The 19,273-nt window shown below is 41.3% G+C and overlaps 1 protein-coding gene across 1 annotated transcript in view; it reads right to left on the reverse strand.

The window, feature by feature from the left end:
• man1a1 (mannosidase, alpha, class 1A, member 1) overlaps positions 1-5,719 on the reverse strand; it is a 161,582-nt gene extending 155,863 nt beyond the window's left edge. Inside the window, exon 1 of the mRNA XM_031321702.2 lies at positions 4,976-5,719. Within this exon, the coding sequence (XP_031177562.1) occupies positions 4,976-5,485 (510 nt within the window). The 5' untranslated portion in view covers positions 5,486-5,719. The remainder of the gene's footprint in view (positions 1-4,975) is intronic.
• Between the last annotated feature and the right edge of the window lie 13,554 nt (positions 5,720-19,273).

Genomic DNA, 19,273 nt, shown 5'->3' on the forward strand with positions numbered 1-19,273 from the left:
TAAAAACTTCCTGAACTGGGCTTAATTGCGTTGTATTCCTATGCAATGACAATAACCAGCATGTCCAATTATTTCCTCAAAAAGCAGAACATAGCTGCAGGTTTCATGCATTTCACCAGACAACATTTACAACGACCACTGCAAGGCTCGAGTTAATACTGAGACCAGGTGATATGGGAAAAATAAAAATGAAAACTCACTGATATTTGTCTTAACTGCCACTGCTGTTTAATCAGAACCAACCCTGTTGACTCAATATTTATCCAAACTATAAGCTGAACCGGTTTGTTAAAACCACTCTACTTTTTTCCTTATTTATTTTGTCTAATCTTAAATGTTAATGGGAGAGGGATGGCCGTTGACACAGCAGGCAACATTTACTTTAACATGTATCAAATTTGCTTCACTGACAGGATGATGTGGTTTGCTTAAGAAGATATTTATCTTAGAATTGATCAAAACTATATTTAAAACTACATCTATTAAGCTAGCATTGCATAGCAACGTTGATTCCCACATTCAGTCAGTGGACTTCAGTTTTAATAATTAGCCACTTTCTTGGATTTCAGTGGAACGTTTTTATAACCTCTTTTGTCAAAATACAGTTCTGCTTTTACAGAAAGTAAAAAAAACAAATCTTCTCATTCATAATCTTTATGGGTACCTATTTATTACGTATTAAGGTTATGTTGCGTATTGTTTTTGAGACATTTTAGTTGCAAAAATGTGTCTGACCCCCCCAAACTCGTCATGATGTATGACACAGCCTGTGTCATACTGAGTAGATATAAAAACACACCACTGCTGTGTCTTTTCTCTTGTAGTTTAAAAGCATTACACTTTCTCCCCTAACTTTAAAATGTGTTCATTAGTTGCTTCATTAGGTTGGCAGTTGGAAGCCAGACGTTTGCATTTGTTTTTCTGTCACCGAATATTGCACTGCCGTGGAGCGTTTCTGCAACACTGTGGGTTTACTTTGAGCAAACAGAGATTAGGATGGAGCTAGTTCCAGATGGACAGTCCTGTTTTCCTCTGCAACTGTACAGTAACCTCACAATGTCAACAGCTGCCAAACAAGAATGGTGACTGGTGCCAATGGTGAGCACTTGAATGGTTACTCTGACACTGTCTTTTATCCAAAGGCCCTGACGTGATAAAAGGACTAGGCTTACTTATAGCTGCCATGAGAAACGATCTTGCGGTGAAATGTGATCAGTCAGGGTAATCTTATCTATTACATTTGTAAGAGCCATATAAAAAGGAATTAAGTGCCATAGCAATGCACATCTGCATGGGATGCCATTTTAACGAACCTCGCAGTGACCTTGGTCCCGTGATTTAAACATTCAGCAACTGATTTTGTTTTTCAAGAAAAATACAACTCAGAACCTTTCTGTGCCACTTTTTTTTTTTTTACAAGAAATCAGCAGGTGATCTCAAGAAAAAAGGGGTTATTTTACTGTATTGGCAAAAATGTAAAAAAAAATAAACAACAACAAAAAACATGTTCTGACCAAAATGTAAATAGTGTATCAGTAATGCTGCCGGAGGACCTACTAAATCTTTCAAAAAGCAGTCAATCAGTGCAACTTGAGGAAAGATTTGGCCTGTTGATGCCTTTAGCACCAGTGGTACCTTTACGGACTTAAATTAACTTAATACTTGGCCAGTAAAAATAAAAAAATAAATAAAAAAAATAGCCTAGGGCAAGACAACCTGTGTTTCCACTACAAACGCAGATATCTGCTTTAACGAAACAAAAAAATCTTCAAAACAGTTCTCAACGGGGCCGATGGTACGTTGACTTCTCTTCCATCTCTCTGTTGTCGTCTGGAAAGTCACACAGTTCACAGATACATTTCAAAACATACACAGTGAGCTGAGAGGGAGAACATTTGGGATTTAGGGGCTCTAGGGGGTGCTTTAAATTTGGGTTGGGCATCGTTTTGATTTTAACAATTCTGATTCCAATTCCGATTCTTCCTCTCGATTCCGGGAATATTGTATTTTTATTCAATGGTGATTTACAGTTTTACCTAGCGCTGCACAATTAATCGCAATTGTATCAAAATCGCAATATGGACTACTGCAATATCCAAATCGCAGGGGGGCGCAATATTTATTAATGGCAAAATATGTGTCGAACCATTCTGAATTTAAGTATTGTGGTGCTGCAGAGACGTCCCGGCTTACAAATCCTATCCTACAGACTAAAGAAAAAAAATCTTTGTTTGGTACAGATCCTGGCAAAAATCACAATGTTAATAATTTTCAATGAAAATGAGAATAATGATACAAAAACCATCATTCCCTCCAATATCGTGAATCATATCGCAATCGCGATATCAGTCAAAATAATCCCAATTAGATATTTTCCTCATATCATGCAGCCCTAGTTTTACCGGGTTTTTTTCAACGTAAAATAAAGCCACACTTTAGAGCGCCGCTTACTGTGCTCCGTGGCTGCAACACAACAAGCGCCTGGGAGTACGGTGGCCGCCACGGAAACCAAAGCTTGCGCGTGTTAAATTTGGAACCGATGATCAGAGTCAAAACGATTCCAATAAAGAAAAGATCGTAATTTTTGAAACGATTCCAAGTTGGAACAGGTTCCCGATGCCCAATCCTACTTTAAATTCATAATGTGTACTGTAAATTAAGGGAATGTATTTTTAAAGTAAACTGTTACAATTTCAGATTAAAGCCAGAAATAATGCCATCTTATTCCACTTTAAACACTGGTATTTTAGCACAGTAAGAACTCGGAACAATCTTTCAAAGTATTGCATACATTTTTTGGTTTTTTTTAATACAGTTGGCTGTGTGTTTTAACTGAAGTCCTCATACCTGGGCTACCGCTGTCGATACGACGTCAACCAGTTGGCAGGAGGATGCACACTATCGGAAAACTGTAATTTGTATACATTTGTTTACATATTGTAAACATGATGAGTTTAATACCGCATGCACAGCATGACCTTTCAGTCGCATATGATGTCATCTTGAGGTCAGAAATGTGCCCCGTCAGCATTTCAAACAGTGCGTCTTTAATACCAAACACACACAATGATCTTTTTAGGTTTACTACCACCGTTTACATGACAAATTAGCGATAAATAGATAAAATATCATGCTGTGACATGAGACAGTGTAGGGAATTTTGGTTAACATAATACTGTGGTAAAGTTCAATCTTGTCTTTTCGAGTTCTTGAAGCTGCATACCTGATAGGATTTTCGGAACTTATTAGAATTTAATAGCTGATTGGTCTTACCAATTATTGCTTTTCTTAATCTTCTCAAATATCTCCTGAAAGCACAAAAGGTCATCCTTGACTATGATTGCATTATTGATACTGTGGTATTCAGTCAAAAACATCATTGTGATATTTCATTTAGTCAGTAGTGACCATAGACCCACAGGTGTGGAGGCTGTTTAGGGGAGTCATATCTCCTTCATATCAGATCTGGGCCACAATGACCTGCAGTAATATCATTTTTAAATGATTCTCAATAAAAGGCAAAAGGCAGCCTATCTGAATGTTTACAGCCACATGACGTGTTCACCAAACCTTATCCTCATTCACTCAAAAGGTCCTTTTGCTGAGTCTACCAGTTAACCACCCGAATGAGTAAATGGAAATCAAGTCACCTCACTGAGCAGATCTACGGAAACTGCTCCTCACAAGCCTCATGGGAAAACTCCTTTTCAAAAATAACACTAAAAGATACTGGTCTCATCTCCATGTAGATGTTGGTTACGATTTTTGGGGCGGATATTTTTATATCAGAGAGCTGAGATCATAACACACCACAGATCACGCAGCAGAGTAACTGAACAACATCAGCAGCCACCTGAAACCACCTCTGAGACATCACCACTGGGCTTTTTAACTAGTTTACACACACACACACACACACACACACACACACACACACACACACACACACACACACACACACACACACACACACACACACACAACAATAATACCAGACATGCTACCTGTTGGTGCTTTCACCATGTGGAATGATACGACATCAGGGGACACACAGGCTATTGTATGAAAGTCATATACTGTGTCCCGGTAAATAAATATAACATGAGGCAGAATCATGACTCCAATTAGTCATGACACTTATTATTATTATTATTATTATTATTATTATATCAATAACTCAGGCTTTCAAACTAAGCATTAATTCACGTTATCTTAAAATATACAATATTCAGGTTACGAATATGAATGTAGGTCATGTATTAAGATCTGTGACAGGCTAAAAGGTGTGTTCAATTTTCCGCATCCATGAATGCCACAGTGATGACCGATCTGAGCTGGTTTTGCATCAGCCCCGTATCTACCGTCCTGGCATGGGGGAACTTGAAAGACAGGTATATCAGCCTAGAGGGGGGCGGTGGATCCTGCATGCTTTCCTTCATTTTCCCCGGGAACAGGCTGCGGGGGATTTCGTGGAGAGAAAAACGTCACGCCGAATTCCGTTGAAAAGGCTGTTAAAATCAACGTGTCAAATTCACCGGCAGGTGTACGTAGATAGCACAACACGGCATAAGATCTTCAACGAAACACAATGACGTGTTAGCGCATTTCGGCTACAAGTGATCCACTATGGTCAGATTTGATTCAATAAAAACACAAGTTGTATATTTGGTGTAGCCTACACTTATTGCCATAGCTCTCCGCAAGGTATGTCGGCGGAGAGCACTTTCGAGATAACAAGCAAACATTATGTAAAAGTTCCAATGTAATACACTTCAGTGTTCCTTGGTGTATTATATGTGCGCCGAATTGTAGAGGGAATCTGATCGATACGTGTTAGCTGTTTAGTCATGTTCTACAATGAATACCAACTGCCAAATTCGGGGGAACATTTAAAATGTCTGATTTTTTGGCGGAGTTTGGCGTGACGTTTTTTTCCCCACAGAACGAACAGTGCGTGAGCTCAACAGATCCTTACCTCTTTGATTTTAGCCCGTCTATCCTTGGTTTCGGGGTCCAGAGGTTCGTGTCCAGTCGCCCCGGGCGGGCGGTGATATTCAACGATAGGTAAATTATTGTCATCCTTCCCACCTTGACCCATACTCTCCTTTGCAACTTTCTCCTTCTCATTTATAATGTCTTGTTTTATCTCGTCGGGCCGTTTTTGTAGGGTATCCTTTGCCTCTAACAGAGCTTTTTCGTGGTCTTTCCTGATTTTGGCCAGGACCCTCTCCTCGTTTAATGCCGAACCTGGGTCGCTGCTGTCCGGACCGGTGCGGGTGTTGGTCTCCACCGCGGAGGAATGAAAGAAAACTCCGCTAAGCAGCTTGGACGAGTCAGGTAGGAAGAAAATGGCCCCGAAACAGAGGGTTATAAAAGCGCTAAACACTAATAACAAAATAAATTTCTCTGTCAACCTGAAAGAGGTCGGGCTGGCAGACTTCCTATTCGGGGTCGCGGTAAAAGGCAGAAGAGTTGCAACTGGCATTTTCCCCTCTTCCTTCAACAACTCCAACAAAAAAATGAATTTAAACGGTCGAATGAACTCACTCGGACTCACTTTCGGGTTATTCCGATCAGAAATCCATTTTCAGATGTTATAAACCGTGTCAAATGTAACGTAACTGTGGTAAAATCTCCAGTAAAAAGTTGAAGACTAGGCGGCTGCCCATACCGGAGACTCTGTGCAGTCAGACGAGTGAGTCCAGTGGCTCACACAGGAAGCAACGGTAGATAGGCGTGACTGACAGCCGCGATGAGCTAATCACTTTCTGCCCTGTGAGTGGTGGGAACACGGGGGGCGTGTCCTCCCAACGGCTTAGTATAAAAGCTGTTGACAGCCTGAGCCGCGGTTACAGCTTTATGTTCTACTAACCATACAACAGAAAGCACCACAATGTTTGGACAACGAGTTTGGACAAAGTTACAGTTTGTAAAGGGACATAAAGGAAACACTGGGTAAATTCTAGATTGTTCTTTATTGTCAAAAAAGCATGAATAGACCCACACCAACAATGAATTGACCTTACTAACTAGCCTGTTTTTTTGCCTTTTCCTCTGTGCCATGGAGCTACCATCCTTGTCCAAAAACTAAACTAACAAATAGATAAAAGTATACATCTGCTGATGATTAGCGGGCATAGTATTTACCATGGTATCTCAACACTTGCTAATTAGCCCTAAAAGCCAGTTGTTGAAAGCAGGTAGGCAACATTTACCTAATAGTAAGGGACAAATAAAGTAGAGTATTTTCATATTATCTACTTTATACTACTCCACTACATTTTGAAAAGAAATATTGTAGTTTTTACTTCACTACATTTATGTAAAATAAAATAGAGTATTTTCATTTTATGCTACTTTATAATACTCCACTATATTTTGAAAAGAAATATTGTAGTTTTTACTTTACTACATTTATGTAAGAGCTGTAGTTACCCTACTAGCTACTTTTCAAATAAAGATTTTACAAGAGGCCAGGTTAAGGTAAAGGTACTTTATTGTCACATACACATACATGTAGCGAAATTCATTCTCTAAATAAAGATTTTACAAACAAAACATGATCAGTTTATGGACTACAATATGGTTCATTGTTACACATTTAACTACTGTAGCAAAGAAACTCCCTCACACAGTCTAACTTGCAACAAATATATAAAGTCTAATAGAAGGCAACGTTTCGGTACTAGACCATCTTCAGATGGTACTTTTGACCTGCTTGCCTCTTGACATTAAAAGTATTCTCAGCATGTTTAATTAGAAAGGTTTTGGTCAACACAATAAACCATCCTTATTTATTATAATCTCATGTTTTTGGTTTCGGTTTGTTGGTTTGTTTGCTTCGTCTGTCTGTTTGTCAGCACGATTGAAGAAAACTCCAGGAATGATTTTCATGAAACTTTGTTGAAGGCTGTAGCATGGGCCAAGGAAGAACCCATTACATTTTGGAGTGGATCTGAATCAGGGGGCGGATACACCATTTTTTTTTTCACTTTTGTTAACATTGCAAGATAGGGCATGCCCTTGCCCTTCTATTGTCTAATTGTTTTAGCATGTAGAACAAGATGGTGGAGCAGGACATTTTTTGGGGTCTTTAGTGTTAACCCCCCAGCCATGACATTCCTCATCAGCTTACCTTCTGACTATATCATGTGTTTGGTCACTTGTGAAAGAAGGAAGGGGCGTGGTTTCAATCCAATTACTGATTACCCTGCAGTCCTGTGCCTCTACGCCCTAGCTGGCATTGCACCCCCCCCTCCCCACATCACACGATCCATCGTCGCCCAAGACGAGCGGAGAGTACATGAGTTTGACACCAGGCACCCCCTGCATGGACATGCAGCACCTCCACCCCGACTGAAATCCAGGGCCAGTTTCCTGCAGACAGTCCCACCTCTCCAGACAACCAAAGAAATAGCAAGGACCAACATCTGGAAAGATGAATGGAACCAGCTAAACACACAAGCCCAGGACTGGATGGAGAGAGGAATCACTCCGACTGAATGTCTCGCCAGTGAGCACGACCTCCCATGGCTAACCTGGAAGACCCTCAACAGACTACGAGTGGAACAGGGGAGGTGCAAAGCACTTACAAAAGCATGGAACCACCAGACAGAAGACACATGCAGCTGTGGAGCAGTACAGACAATGTCCCACCTACTGGAGTGTGAAAACGTCCCCCCAGTGCAGCCCCCAGGACCTGGTTGAACCGACCCCATCAGCTGGGATAGAAATGGAAAAAATGAAATTTTTTCCATTTCGATCCCACTTCAAAAATTCACTTTTTGTGCAAAACGCGCCAGATATTGGCAGAATGACATCTGAAATTGCAACGGACTCGAAGAAGATAAGACCATGCATGCTGTTGATGTTGAAAGAAGAGGCCACTAAACCCTACAGCAGAGTTATATTATCTCTATGTCCAGTACCATTCCTATTCAAAATTATAAAGAAAAACATTGGACATTCTTATGTAGAGGTATGGCAAGCAACCCTCCCCACAATACACAGTTGACTACCATTGAAAAACCTCATCTACTTTGTGCAGGGTGTTTTATTAATATTCATAGACTTAACAAATGGACGAAAACCCCTACCCTTAACGCATAAGCACATGCACACATGCACATATACGTGAATGCACACATGCACTTACTGAGGAGATCCTTGATCCTCTGTTAGTCTGTGTGCTAATGTAGGAGATAAATGGCAATCATTTCACTTGTCTCTCTTGATGGCTAATAATGGTTTGAGGAACCAGTTAGTTATACGCATGAAACATGTAATTTATACCTAAATAGAGATTGTGATTAGTTCACAGCTAGTACTGGAGTTTTATCAGAGAGAGAAGAAAAAAATTAAAACTTTGGACTTGTTCTATGCTATTACAGATACTGATGAGGCCTTGCTCCTGTTTTCCAACTGAATAAATCATCTTCTCCGTGTGATTTGAATGTGTAATTTAGTTGGCTGTAGAACATTTTGTTGAACATTTACATTTATATAACATACATCCTGTGTATAACAAATAGCTGCCACGCCTGTACAAATCACTGACGTGAGAGAAAGAAAAAACAATTTGCATTAGAAAGCTTTGTCAGTTATATAATGCACTTCACCTTTACTTCACCTGCTGGATGAGAACCGTTGAGATGAAAAGTCTAATCTGGGGGATGACAGATGCGTGCTGCCATATTGAAATTGTAATTCTGGGATGATAACTCGTCTAAATGATGACACGCGTCCGTATGATTACTTTCTCACTCTGCAATTCAAGCAGAAAATTAAATCTTGGATGAAATGTATGGCATCTCAATATTAAACTCTGAGTCTCTTGTGGCAACGGTTTTGACAACTGGCGTTCTTTCCTGCGCCATTTCATCAAAGTTGGCTTTTTCAGTGGGATTTGTTGTCAACCTGAGTAGCTGTTGATGATGTATGTATCAAAAGAAACATCATTTCCCAAGTGGTGTTGTGGTTTTCGGGGTGATGAGGAATACATAATCCTTTTTTTTGTGAAGCTGGTAAGAGGTAGTGGAGGGTAAACTCACTTTTACTGCTCACTCATAGGAAAAATCCTTTTTGTATACTCCTACAGTATAAGATCTTAAATCCAGCGCTCCCAAGGAGTTATTTTAGAAATGAAGAGCTTTTTGGTGTACTCATCCTTTAACGTACTGAGAAAAGCTGTCCATATCAGACTTTATGCAGCAATTAAAAGTACAAGATGGGACAATTTTTGTCACCATAAACTATTATGACAGTGTGCCGACCCCGAAGCCAAATACTCCACTAAATCTACTGATGTCGGCAGTCCCAGGTAATAAAAATCAAAAGTATCAGTCACATTCGTAGGCTACTCATGCAACTCTACTGAAAGTGAGAACATTACATATATGCATAATTTATGGTTGATTTTAAATTCATAAGCTACTTTGGATGGTGGAGATAAACACATTGAAGCCTTCAAAGCTGTAGCAGCAAGATGTCATGAAGTTGCAATGAATTCTGGACTGTTGGTGTAAGGATCAGTCTGTCTGCCTCGTCTATCCTCCCTGCATGATTGATGAATTGTTGGAGCAGGATGGCAGCCACAGAAAGAAAAAATCCTGGCTCCATATTTGATTGGGAGGGACTTAACTCTAAAACCTGATGGTTATATTTTAGCTCAAAGAAAGAAATATCTGCTTTCAAACTACAAATTAGCACTGCTGAAATTTCAATATCTGGATGTGATGTTATCTATATGGAAGGCAACATAGTAGATTGAAGATTACAGTAAAAATATTATATCAATAAACAAAATAAAGCCAAGAATAGAAGGTCCAGTATATCCCCAATAGCTAATTTCAGCATTGTTGGTGTGTTTGAAGTAAAAAGTAAGTTTTTTTGTATAGTACCTTCTAGTCTATATCTACAACGTTCCACTTCCAGGATTGTTCCGGGGCCGCTGGAAATTCCGTCGGATGTCCCTCTTTTCCGTTACCTTCCGCCTTCTTTGTGTTGGAATTCTAAACTCCGGTGGATTAATAAGGACTATGGTTAACTGCTCCTCAGATCTTTGTCCAATCTGAGTTTTCTGTTGCACGACTAAAACAACTTTTGAACGTACACATGTTCCACCAAAACAAGTTCCTTCCCAAGGCTATATGGAAAGGCACCGGGGCTCCGTCTGGCGCTTAGCACCGCCCATTACGATTGTGATTGGTTTAAAGAAATGCCAATAAACCAGAGCACATTTTTTTCAAACTTCTACTTGTAACTGCTTTACATAAATTGCATTTTCTTTTGTATTTTTCTTTTTTTGGGTTGAGATCTCCACTTTTGAGGAAAATTGAAATTTTTACCCTATCAAACACTTCATTTCCTGTATTCTGGTGAATTTTTCTGCAACAATTTGTTCATTTTTTGCATCAGGTTCTGGTGCAAATGTCTTTAATTATGTAATAGAAATTATTTTTTAGATATTTGGGGGGGGGGGTTGCACTGGCCAGTTTTGATTGTCGGGGGGGTTGTTTGGTACATTTGCTGGAGGGTGAAAGCTGCTGTTGAATCTGGTCTGAGTCCAGAGAAGGGGTCTCAGATCCAGCTGAAAGCTGTGGTCTGACTTTTGCCAAGTCCACCACGGTCCCTCCTGGCATCCACACTTATTTTCCTAATGACTCCACACACCTAAAGTCATTACGTAAGTATGAGTCATGGAAGTGGGCGAGGTGATGCTGTCGTTTCCAGGTGACACTTCAAGTCTTCTTGAAATGTGGAGGGAAGAAAACAGAAATGGTGAAATAACAAACTATCGCTAAATGAGAACTAAATCTTTTTTATTTCCTAGATTCTGCTGAAAACAAGCCAGCAAAGATGGCCCAATCCCAAACAGTGGGCCATAAATGAAAATACCATGACAGTCACACATGTTTATTTTGGTCGTTGACTTAAATAGGGTTTCATTTGCTCTAATCTTTTTCTTTATTCAAGTCTGGAACTGTAGTCTAAAGCATAGCAAGCAGTGTCAAACCGATGGGAGTAAAGAGTTTAAGATCTTTTGACAGGTAAAAGCATAAATAATGGGTCTTTTTTCACTTTGTATTGATAATTCAGGCTGAAGGTCACAGTTCAATCTCCATTTCCCCACAATATCATCATCAGGCTTCAGTATTGTTATCCATGTGTGTTAATGATAATTAGACAGGCAACTTCAAATGAGTTTGAGGTTTTTATTAAACTGATATTACTAATATTGTCAGCTCAGTCTGCCCTGGGAATCCACTTTCAGCCAATTTGCTGATGTAAAATAGGCCATGCAGTCATCATCTAGCTGTTTGATGCCTCCCTCTCTCTCTCTCTCTCTCTCGCTCTCTCTCTCTCTCTCTCTCTCTCTCTCTCTCTCTCTCTCTCTCTCTCTCTCTCTCTCTCTCTCCCTCTCTCTCTTCCTCTTCCTCTTGCCACAGTCCAAATATAACCTACCCCCAATCTGATTTAACCACCGTGGTCTCATCCCCGGGGCAAAATGGACTCATTTGTGTGGAGAGAGAAAAAGAAAGAAACAGTAGAGGGGAGAGAAGTGGGAGAATAGAACGTCCAGTGGAGAAGAAAAGAAGGGGTTTAGATAGTGGAGGGGTATAAAGGATGTTCGTGAATAGAGAGTGTGATGAAGAGAGGAGGGGAAGAAAAAAAGACAAGATGTGCTCAGTGAACGAGGTCACTAATTGGGTTGAGACTTGGAGCTCCCCTACAATCCATTCCCCTCGTTCCTGACAGAAATCAAATTATTTTGAAGCTCTTTAATAAGAGCAAGGAAAATTTGTTGATTTCTAGCTGCAAGAGGATGAAAGGAAGGGAGACCATTACTGGAACAAAATAACAAGTGGCCAGTATTGAAGACATTTATGAGAACAGGTTGTTATATTCTATACTGTATCTCTTTTTTTTTCAAGAAAAGTAACGATTAGAAAAGAGATATGATGACACAGCATCTCTTGGGATTGCTGGGGCCTTGCTAACTATAAGTGCTGTTCACTCAGTTCTTCCTGATCCTTTTCACATAGTTCACCCGTTGGGACTTCCTGTGTAGAGAAAAAGACAAACATATTGAAACAATGTCTGTTATGTCTAAAAAGGAAGGAAGTAAATCTAACAATACCAACAAGAAAACACAGAACAACTGGCTTTGATCTGTCCATTTACATATAAAGTATACACTCAATTATAAGAAAGGAACATAAAATATGTACAGTAATGCTCATTCAATTATTTATACTAGGCCTATATAATATAAATAGAGGTCAGAATATATTCAGCATGGGATACCTTGCATTGTTTTGTTTCTAAAGTTTTAAATCAATATAATAAAGATGTTTGATGTTATGGTGCAGACATTGGAAATTTTTCAAAATCCTATGGTGTTGAATTACTGATGCATCTCTGATATGATGGAAGTTCCGACCATTAAGGACTTCAAATTGGCTTTAAAAAAAAAATGTTTCTTTAGTTTACGTCTAGGGGAACTCAGGGAGTAAAATAAAATGTTTACCCAAACCTTTGGAGAGAAAAAAAAGGACCCAAACATCCACAAGCAAACTGCTGAGACACTTCAAGTGTTTAGTGTAACAATGAAGGATTATTTACAGCAGACAAATGAGAAACAGTGGTAAACCAACTATAACTGGACTGACTAAGACATCAGGGTCCCCAAAGCCAAAAACAACAAACAAAAACCTGGGCACTGCCAAGGTGCTCTTGAGCAAGGCACCGAACAGGCCTGTGTATAGTGTGTTCAAACTGAATTTCATTGGGGATCAATAAAAAGTATAAATGAAAAATTAAGCTGAACTACACACTTGACCTCTTGGCTGTTCACAAAACAGGAGAAAAGCGGAATGAAACAAATGACAAAGATTGAAACCCCTACAAAGCTTCAGGTAACTGAGAGTAATTGCCAAAACAGGTACTGTATCTAATCTATCTGTCATATATACAACTCTTTGCAGTTGGAGGAAGAAGGGGACCTTTCCCATTAATCCTGATTGAGCCATGGAAAGCTCCAACAAGAATCGTCTCTCAAATCACAGACAGAACACATATCATCTTCAGTTTTTGTGGGATCCTGTTAAGCTTCCAGCAGATATCTGTGTCTGATTTCTATTTCATATCTGATTGACATTTCCATCCGATAGCAGATGTGTTGCTAATACATAGTCCTGACATGTGGGCTCAGGGGTTTAGAGAAGATTAATATTGGCTTATGAAATCCTTCCGCAAACACGGGTCACAACAGCCTTCAGCCATGATATTTGGCCAACAACTTCCTAACTTTCGAAAGCACTAAAATACATTTTTAAATGAAATATTATGACATTTCTGTTTATTTGACTAAAAGCAGATGACCTCCATGTCCCAAACAGTAGGTTGCAAAAGTCATTCAGGTTGCTGGACAACTTTGAACAGGTGTCTCTCTAGGTAAGTGGTGTGAAAACTGCTGCTCTCCAACGCTGTTGAGTGTGAACAGCAGGTTGGAAGTGAGAGGTCCTTGACAATCAAACAAGAAACAGTGAGTCCTGCCTGGGCTTTAGGGATACCTCTTCTCTATTTTCCTGTCATTTGTAAAATGTACTCTATCCCGAATCATGTCCTGGGGCTAGTTCTGAATCATTTAACATTTGAAGGCCATGACCAGTGAACAAGCACATCTGCTACAGTGGAACACATTCACTGTGAAAACCTAAGATGTGAATTTACTTTCACATAACAGGGATGATAATCTATTTATGCAGTGGTGTGAATCAAACATGCTTTTCATTTAAGCCTAGGCTCCTGGAATGTTGTGAAAATAATATGATCAAATCGTGATTCAAACCAACTGAACACAGCACGCAGCTGAAACAGACAAAACACATTTTAAATAGATGCGGTGCTCAGTTTAGTTTCATTTCAGCAGAAAAAAGAAAACTGGACTAGTGGGACAGAGGGACTGAGTGGACTGGTGATAGTGGGACAGAGAGACTGAGTGGAGTGGTCAGGGTGGGGCAGAGAGACTAAGTGGACTGGTTATAGTGGGACAGAGGGACTGAGTGGAGTGGTCATAGTGGGGCAGAGAGACTAAGTGGACTGGTGATAGTGGGACAGAGGGACTGAGTGGACTGGTGATAGTGGGACAGAGAGACTGAGTGGACTGGTGATAGTGGGACAGAGAGACTGAGTGGACTGGTGATAGTGGGACAGAGAGACTGAGTGGACTGGTGATAGTGGGACAGAGAGACTGAGTGGACTGGTCATAGTGGGACAGAGAGACTGAGTGGACTGGTTATAGTGGGGCAGAGAGACTGAGTGGACTGGTCATAGTGGGACAGAGAGACTGAGTGGACTGGTCATAGTGGGGCAGAGAGACTGAGTGGACTGGTGATAGTGGGACAGAGAGACTGAGTGGAGTGGTCTTAGTGGGACAGAGAGACTGAGTGGAGTGGTCTTAGTGGGGCAGAGAGACTGAGTGGACTGGTGATAGTGGGACAGAGAGACTGAGTGGAGTGGTCTTAGTGGGGCAGAGAGACTGAGTGGACTGGTGATAGTGGGACAGAGAGACTGAGTGGACTGGTGATAGTGGGGCAGAGAGACTGAGTGGACTGGTCATAGTGGGACAGAGAGACTGAGTGGACTGGTTATAGTGGGGCAGAGAGACTGAGTGGACTGGTCATAGTGGGACAGAGAGACTGAGTGGACTGGTTATAGTGGGGCAGAGAGACTGAGTGGACTGGTGATAGTGGGGCAGAGAGACTGAGTGGACTGGTGATAGTGGGACAGAGAGACTGAGTGGACTGGTTATAGTTGGACTGAGGGACTGAGTAGACTGCTTATAGTGGGACAGAGAGACTGAGTGGACTGGGTATAATTCAATTCAATTCAATTTTATTTATAGTATCAAATCATAACAAGAGTTATCTCGAGATACTTTACAGATAGAGTAGGTCTAGACCACGCTCTATAATTTACAAAGATCCAACAATTCCAGTAATTCCCCCAAGAGCAAGCATTTAGTGCGACAGTGGCGAGGAAAAACTCCTTTTAGGAAGAAACCTCGGCAGACCCAGGCTCTTGGTAGGCGGTGTCTGACGGTGCCGGTTGGGGGTGTGATGAACAGTGGCAATAATAGTCACAATAAAGATAATGGAACAGTGACTACAAATGGTAGTCGTAGTAGTTCATGTCATAGCAGGGCACTGCAGGGCGTTACAGAATGTAGCGTGGTACAGCAGAGCATAGCAGGACGCAGCAGGACACTGCAGGGCACCGCAGAGCGTAGCAGGGAGTGCAGCAGGACCACGGTGACAGCTGCAACCAAGATGTTGGTGCCGTCCTAATCCAAGGAAATATGCTGGGCAAAAAAAAAAAACATAAGTACTCCGGGGAGTAAACTCCCCAGAGCTAGTAGCAGTTATAGTGGGACAGAGGGTCTGGGTAGACTGGTTAGAGTGGGACAGAGAGACTGAGTGGACTGGTTATAGTGGGACAGAGAGTCTGGGGGGAACAATGGGGAGGCGATATGTATAAACTGTGAAAAAAGAAGAGGACAAAAGTGTTTCAATCAGAAAGCAAGATTGGAGACTGTTGGAGGCTGATCTGTGCGAGGCACAACATTACAGTGAGTTTGCTAACAGCCAACTGAGCAGTGTCTAAGACTTTATGTGTGATGTTCAGACAACTGAAAAAACGCTCTGGAGAGAGCTGGTTACTGAACCCTGAGTAGATGAAGCCATCAGTTCAGATCAGTGGTTCCCAAACCTTTTTAGAGTGTGACTCCTTAAAACTAAGTCTACCTGGGACTCATCGTCACTGGCTGCATAATTCATCTATGACCGGGTCAACTAAAGAGAGTTTTCTTCCAAATTTATATTAAAAATGCACACGAAAACAAAAGTTAAGGTGCTTTCAGTCAATCGGCCCTTGGATGCTGCTGTTTAGATGCTGTTAAATAAAGATGTTTCATTGATTGAATCTGATCTTCAAACTCTTTCTCTAACCTCTGACCTCAATTAAAGGACCAGTGTGTAGTTTAGGGGGATATATTGTCGTTAAGTTTTCATAAGTCACCCAAATCACCCAAAACTAAGAATCATCTTTGTTAGCTTAAATGTGTTTCATGCTTGTGGCGGTCAGGGCGGTCAGGGCGGTTGGGAGGGTCTCCAAAATCTTGGAGGGGCACGCACAGACCCTCCGTACACCCTCCACAGTCACCCGCAGGCCGCAGTTGCGTTCTATTGCCATCCCCACCGCCCCGACCACGCTGATCGCAAGAACTATGAAACACGTTTTAGAATGAACCCTTCATTTCTACAAAGAGAGTGGGTCCTCTTCCACTGAGCCAGCCATGCTGCACCGCCATGTTTCTACAGCAGCCCAGAACGGACAAACTAAACAGTGGCTCTAGGAAGGGCCTTTCACATTTTTACGCTACCTGAAGGCCATTGTTAGCCTGGTCCTACCAGACTCTCGTACATTTCATTTGTACAGAGAGTCTGGCCACTCTACATTGACAAGACTGTTAACTTCCTTGAAGGCGGGTACTCTGTTGAAGTTTCAAACTATTGGATCTGCCCAGAGCCACTCTGGATCTGCCATAACCAATCGCTAACATTTGGTCTTGACGTTGGCTTAGCATTGCTAGCGTTAGCCAACTGCTTCACCATTAACTGTTCCCGAACCCCGTGGGGAGGAGGGCCACAACATCATGGCCACCAACAAAACTCAGCAAAGATTGTTCTTGCTCGGGCTTTAACTTCTGGATATTCGGCAGCGTTGCCACAACGGACCGAATGGCTTCGCTCGCATCTTTTTTCGTCGCCATTATGTAACTACAACTCAAACTGTCGCACGACCTCAACGTCATCGTTCTCAGCCACTCCCTCTGTTCGCTGATTGGACCGGTAAAAATTTGGTCGGAGAAAACCGGCAATCGGCAACCGGCAACCGACAACCGGCAACCGGCAACCGGCAAATATACCGCAAACCCAGACGGTGTACTGAAGGAAAATGAAAATTGAGCGGAAGTACGTAGGAGGGCGGAGCCAGGCTAGGCCATCGTACCTTCTACTACACGCTTGGAAAGGGAGAGGTGAGGGAAGAGGTATTCAGTCGGTTGCAGTCTGCCACCTCACCACTAGATGCCACTAAATCCTGCACACTGCTCCTTTAATATTGTTCCTGTGCTGTTCTTGTTGTTCACTTCTGATTCTTCTTTAATGGAATGTTGGGAATCCCTACCTTCGTTTAAAGGGATTTGGTTGGTTTGTTTGTTCTCACCAAAGTTTTCTCTGGGTAAAGTATTTTTTCACAGGAAACACCACTCCATTTTGATTTCTCACATCAGAATTTAATTTGGCCAAATAGTGTTTCAATTAGAAGCAGCATTACAGCCCTGTTCCAACCTCAGCGTGAGATTTAAGCTAATAAGTAAATGGGTTCAATATAAGTGCTTTAAGGCACATTCTTTATATAATAAAACGCATACATTTCTGTGGTGAGATTCCTCAGGATTTTTTTTTCCTCGAATGTAAAGAAAAGCCCTGATTAGGAGTAAATCCTCCCACTTCTGCGCAAAGTGGAGTGCAAAGTGCTGTTCTCATCAGTTTTATCGAGCTCCACTCTGCGGGATAACAACTCTATATACAGGGGGGGGGGATCAGCGCTGACAATAAAGTGAAAATGACAATGAAAGAACAATTGGAGAATGGCAAGAATCCTTTTTCCTTTCAAACCCTGAAACAGTGTGACTGCCACTTCGCAGAGAGAGTAGATTATAGGCAGCAGTCTGCACAGCTAGGCACAGTGGGCTGCTTCTATATAAGCTCTGTTTCAATGGTTTTCCCATGTGACTGCCATACTAGTGTGTGTGTGTGTGTGTGTGTCCTAAGGCTCTTGTCCCTTTCCATCTTTCATGCTGTATGTAAGATCTCACTTGTGTGTTTGAATTGGCTGTGCATTTCTTCCTATGGCTGTCATGTTGAGGCGTGTATACAAATCCTTTATCCATGCAAGTGTCTGCCTTTAACATGAGCGTGTCTTTGCATTCATGTGTGTGTGTTTGAGTATGTGTAGCATCAGCAGGAAACCGCACGCTCACCAACTCCACCAACCAGCACCTGCAGCATCTGCCACCTACCTGCTGTGCACAACACAGCTCAGCTGCCGGTAATTCATCATCACGGCCTACGTTCTGCCATCACATCCAATTATTAGGCGATTAGCAGACACACACACACTCACAACTAACGATGCAGCATCACTTCCCATTACTGCCCCACGCATCATGACTGTAAGACTGGGCTATAAATGACAGCGAGATAGTTCAGGGGAGGGACATTTTCTGTTTTAGGGTCTGCCAATCTCACTAAAAAAAAGAAAAAGAGGTTCATGATGAAAGTAAGCCTTTTTCAGCAACCTCTATGAATTGTTAAATACAGTAAAGTCTAACTGAAATCACACCAAGTCATCCCTTACGCATCAAATCATGTCAAAACGTGTTTTATGGGTGTTGTTTTTTTTGTATAGTCAATTACTAACTAAAGGAAGAAAAAGCTTACAAGCCACGGATGGACAGCGTGTTAAGCACCCAAGCAGAACACAGTAATATTTTGAAGTTTACATGCTGGTTAATGTGCTGCTACTGACCTGAGAATCAGACATCTAATGTTTGTCTAGCCTGCAAACTGATGTTAGCAGGGCACTTTTCACCCGGGAATGTTTGTTTGATGCTCTTCCAACAAGTTAAGCTGCAGGACAAGATGTGTGTTCATGTTAGGAAGGAAACTTTAGCAGGAAAGCTACTGTAATGTGTGTGTGTTTTTCTTGTGTTGTGTAGCAGGCTTCTGTCTGCCTGTTAGTCCGTGTAACGTTTGCCTGTGATAAACGCTGATGGTACTGCTTTATGCTCAAATTTGACAGGCTGTATGGAAAAAGATCTCCACTTTTAAGCAAATTTAAAAATTTGAACGTCAAACGCTTATTTTTCTGCATTCTGGTGATTGTATCTGCAACATTTGTACATTTTCTGCATCAATTTATGGTGCAAATGTCTTTATTTATGTAAAGGAAATTATAACTTATTATTTCTTATCTTATTGTCTTTTTGGGGGGGGGTTGCACTGGCCAGTTTTGATTATTGCTGTTTTTTCACATGTCCGCTTTAATCCTTCATCACTAAATGGAAAATAAAAAAAGCTGAAGAGCCATCTGACAAATTGAAACGGCCCTTACTGTGCTGCTTTTTAAATTTTTTAAATTATTT

Source organism: Sander lucioperca, chromosome 19, assembly GCF_008315115.2.
Source record: "Sander lucioperca isolate FBNREF2018 chromosome 19, SLUC_FBN_1.2, whole genome shotgun sequence".
Lineage (NCBI taxonomy): Eukaryota > Metazoa > Chordata > Actinopteri > Perciformes > Percidae > Sander > Sander lucioperca.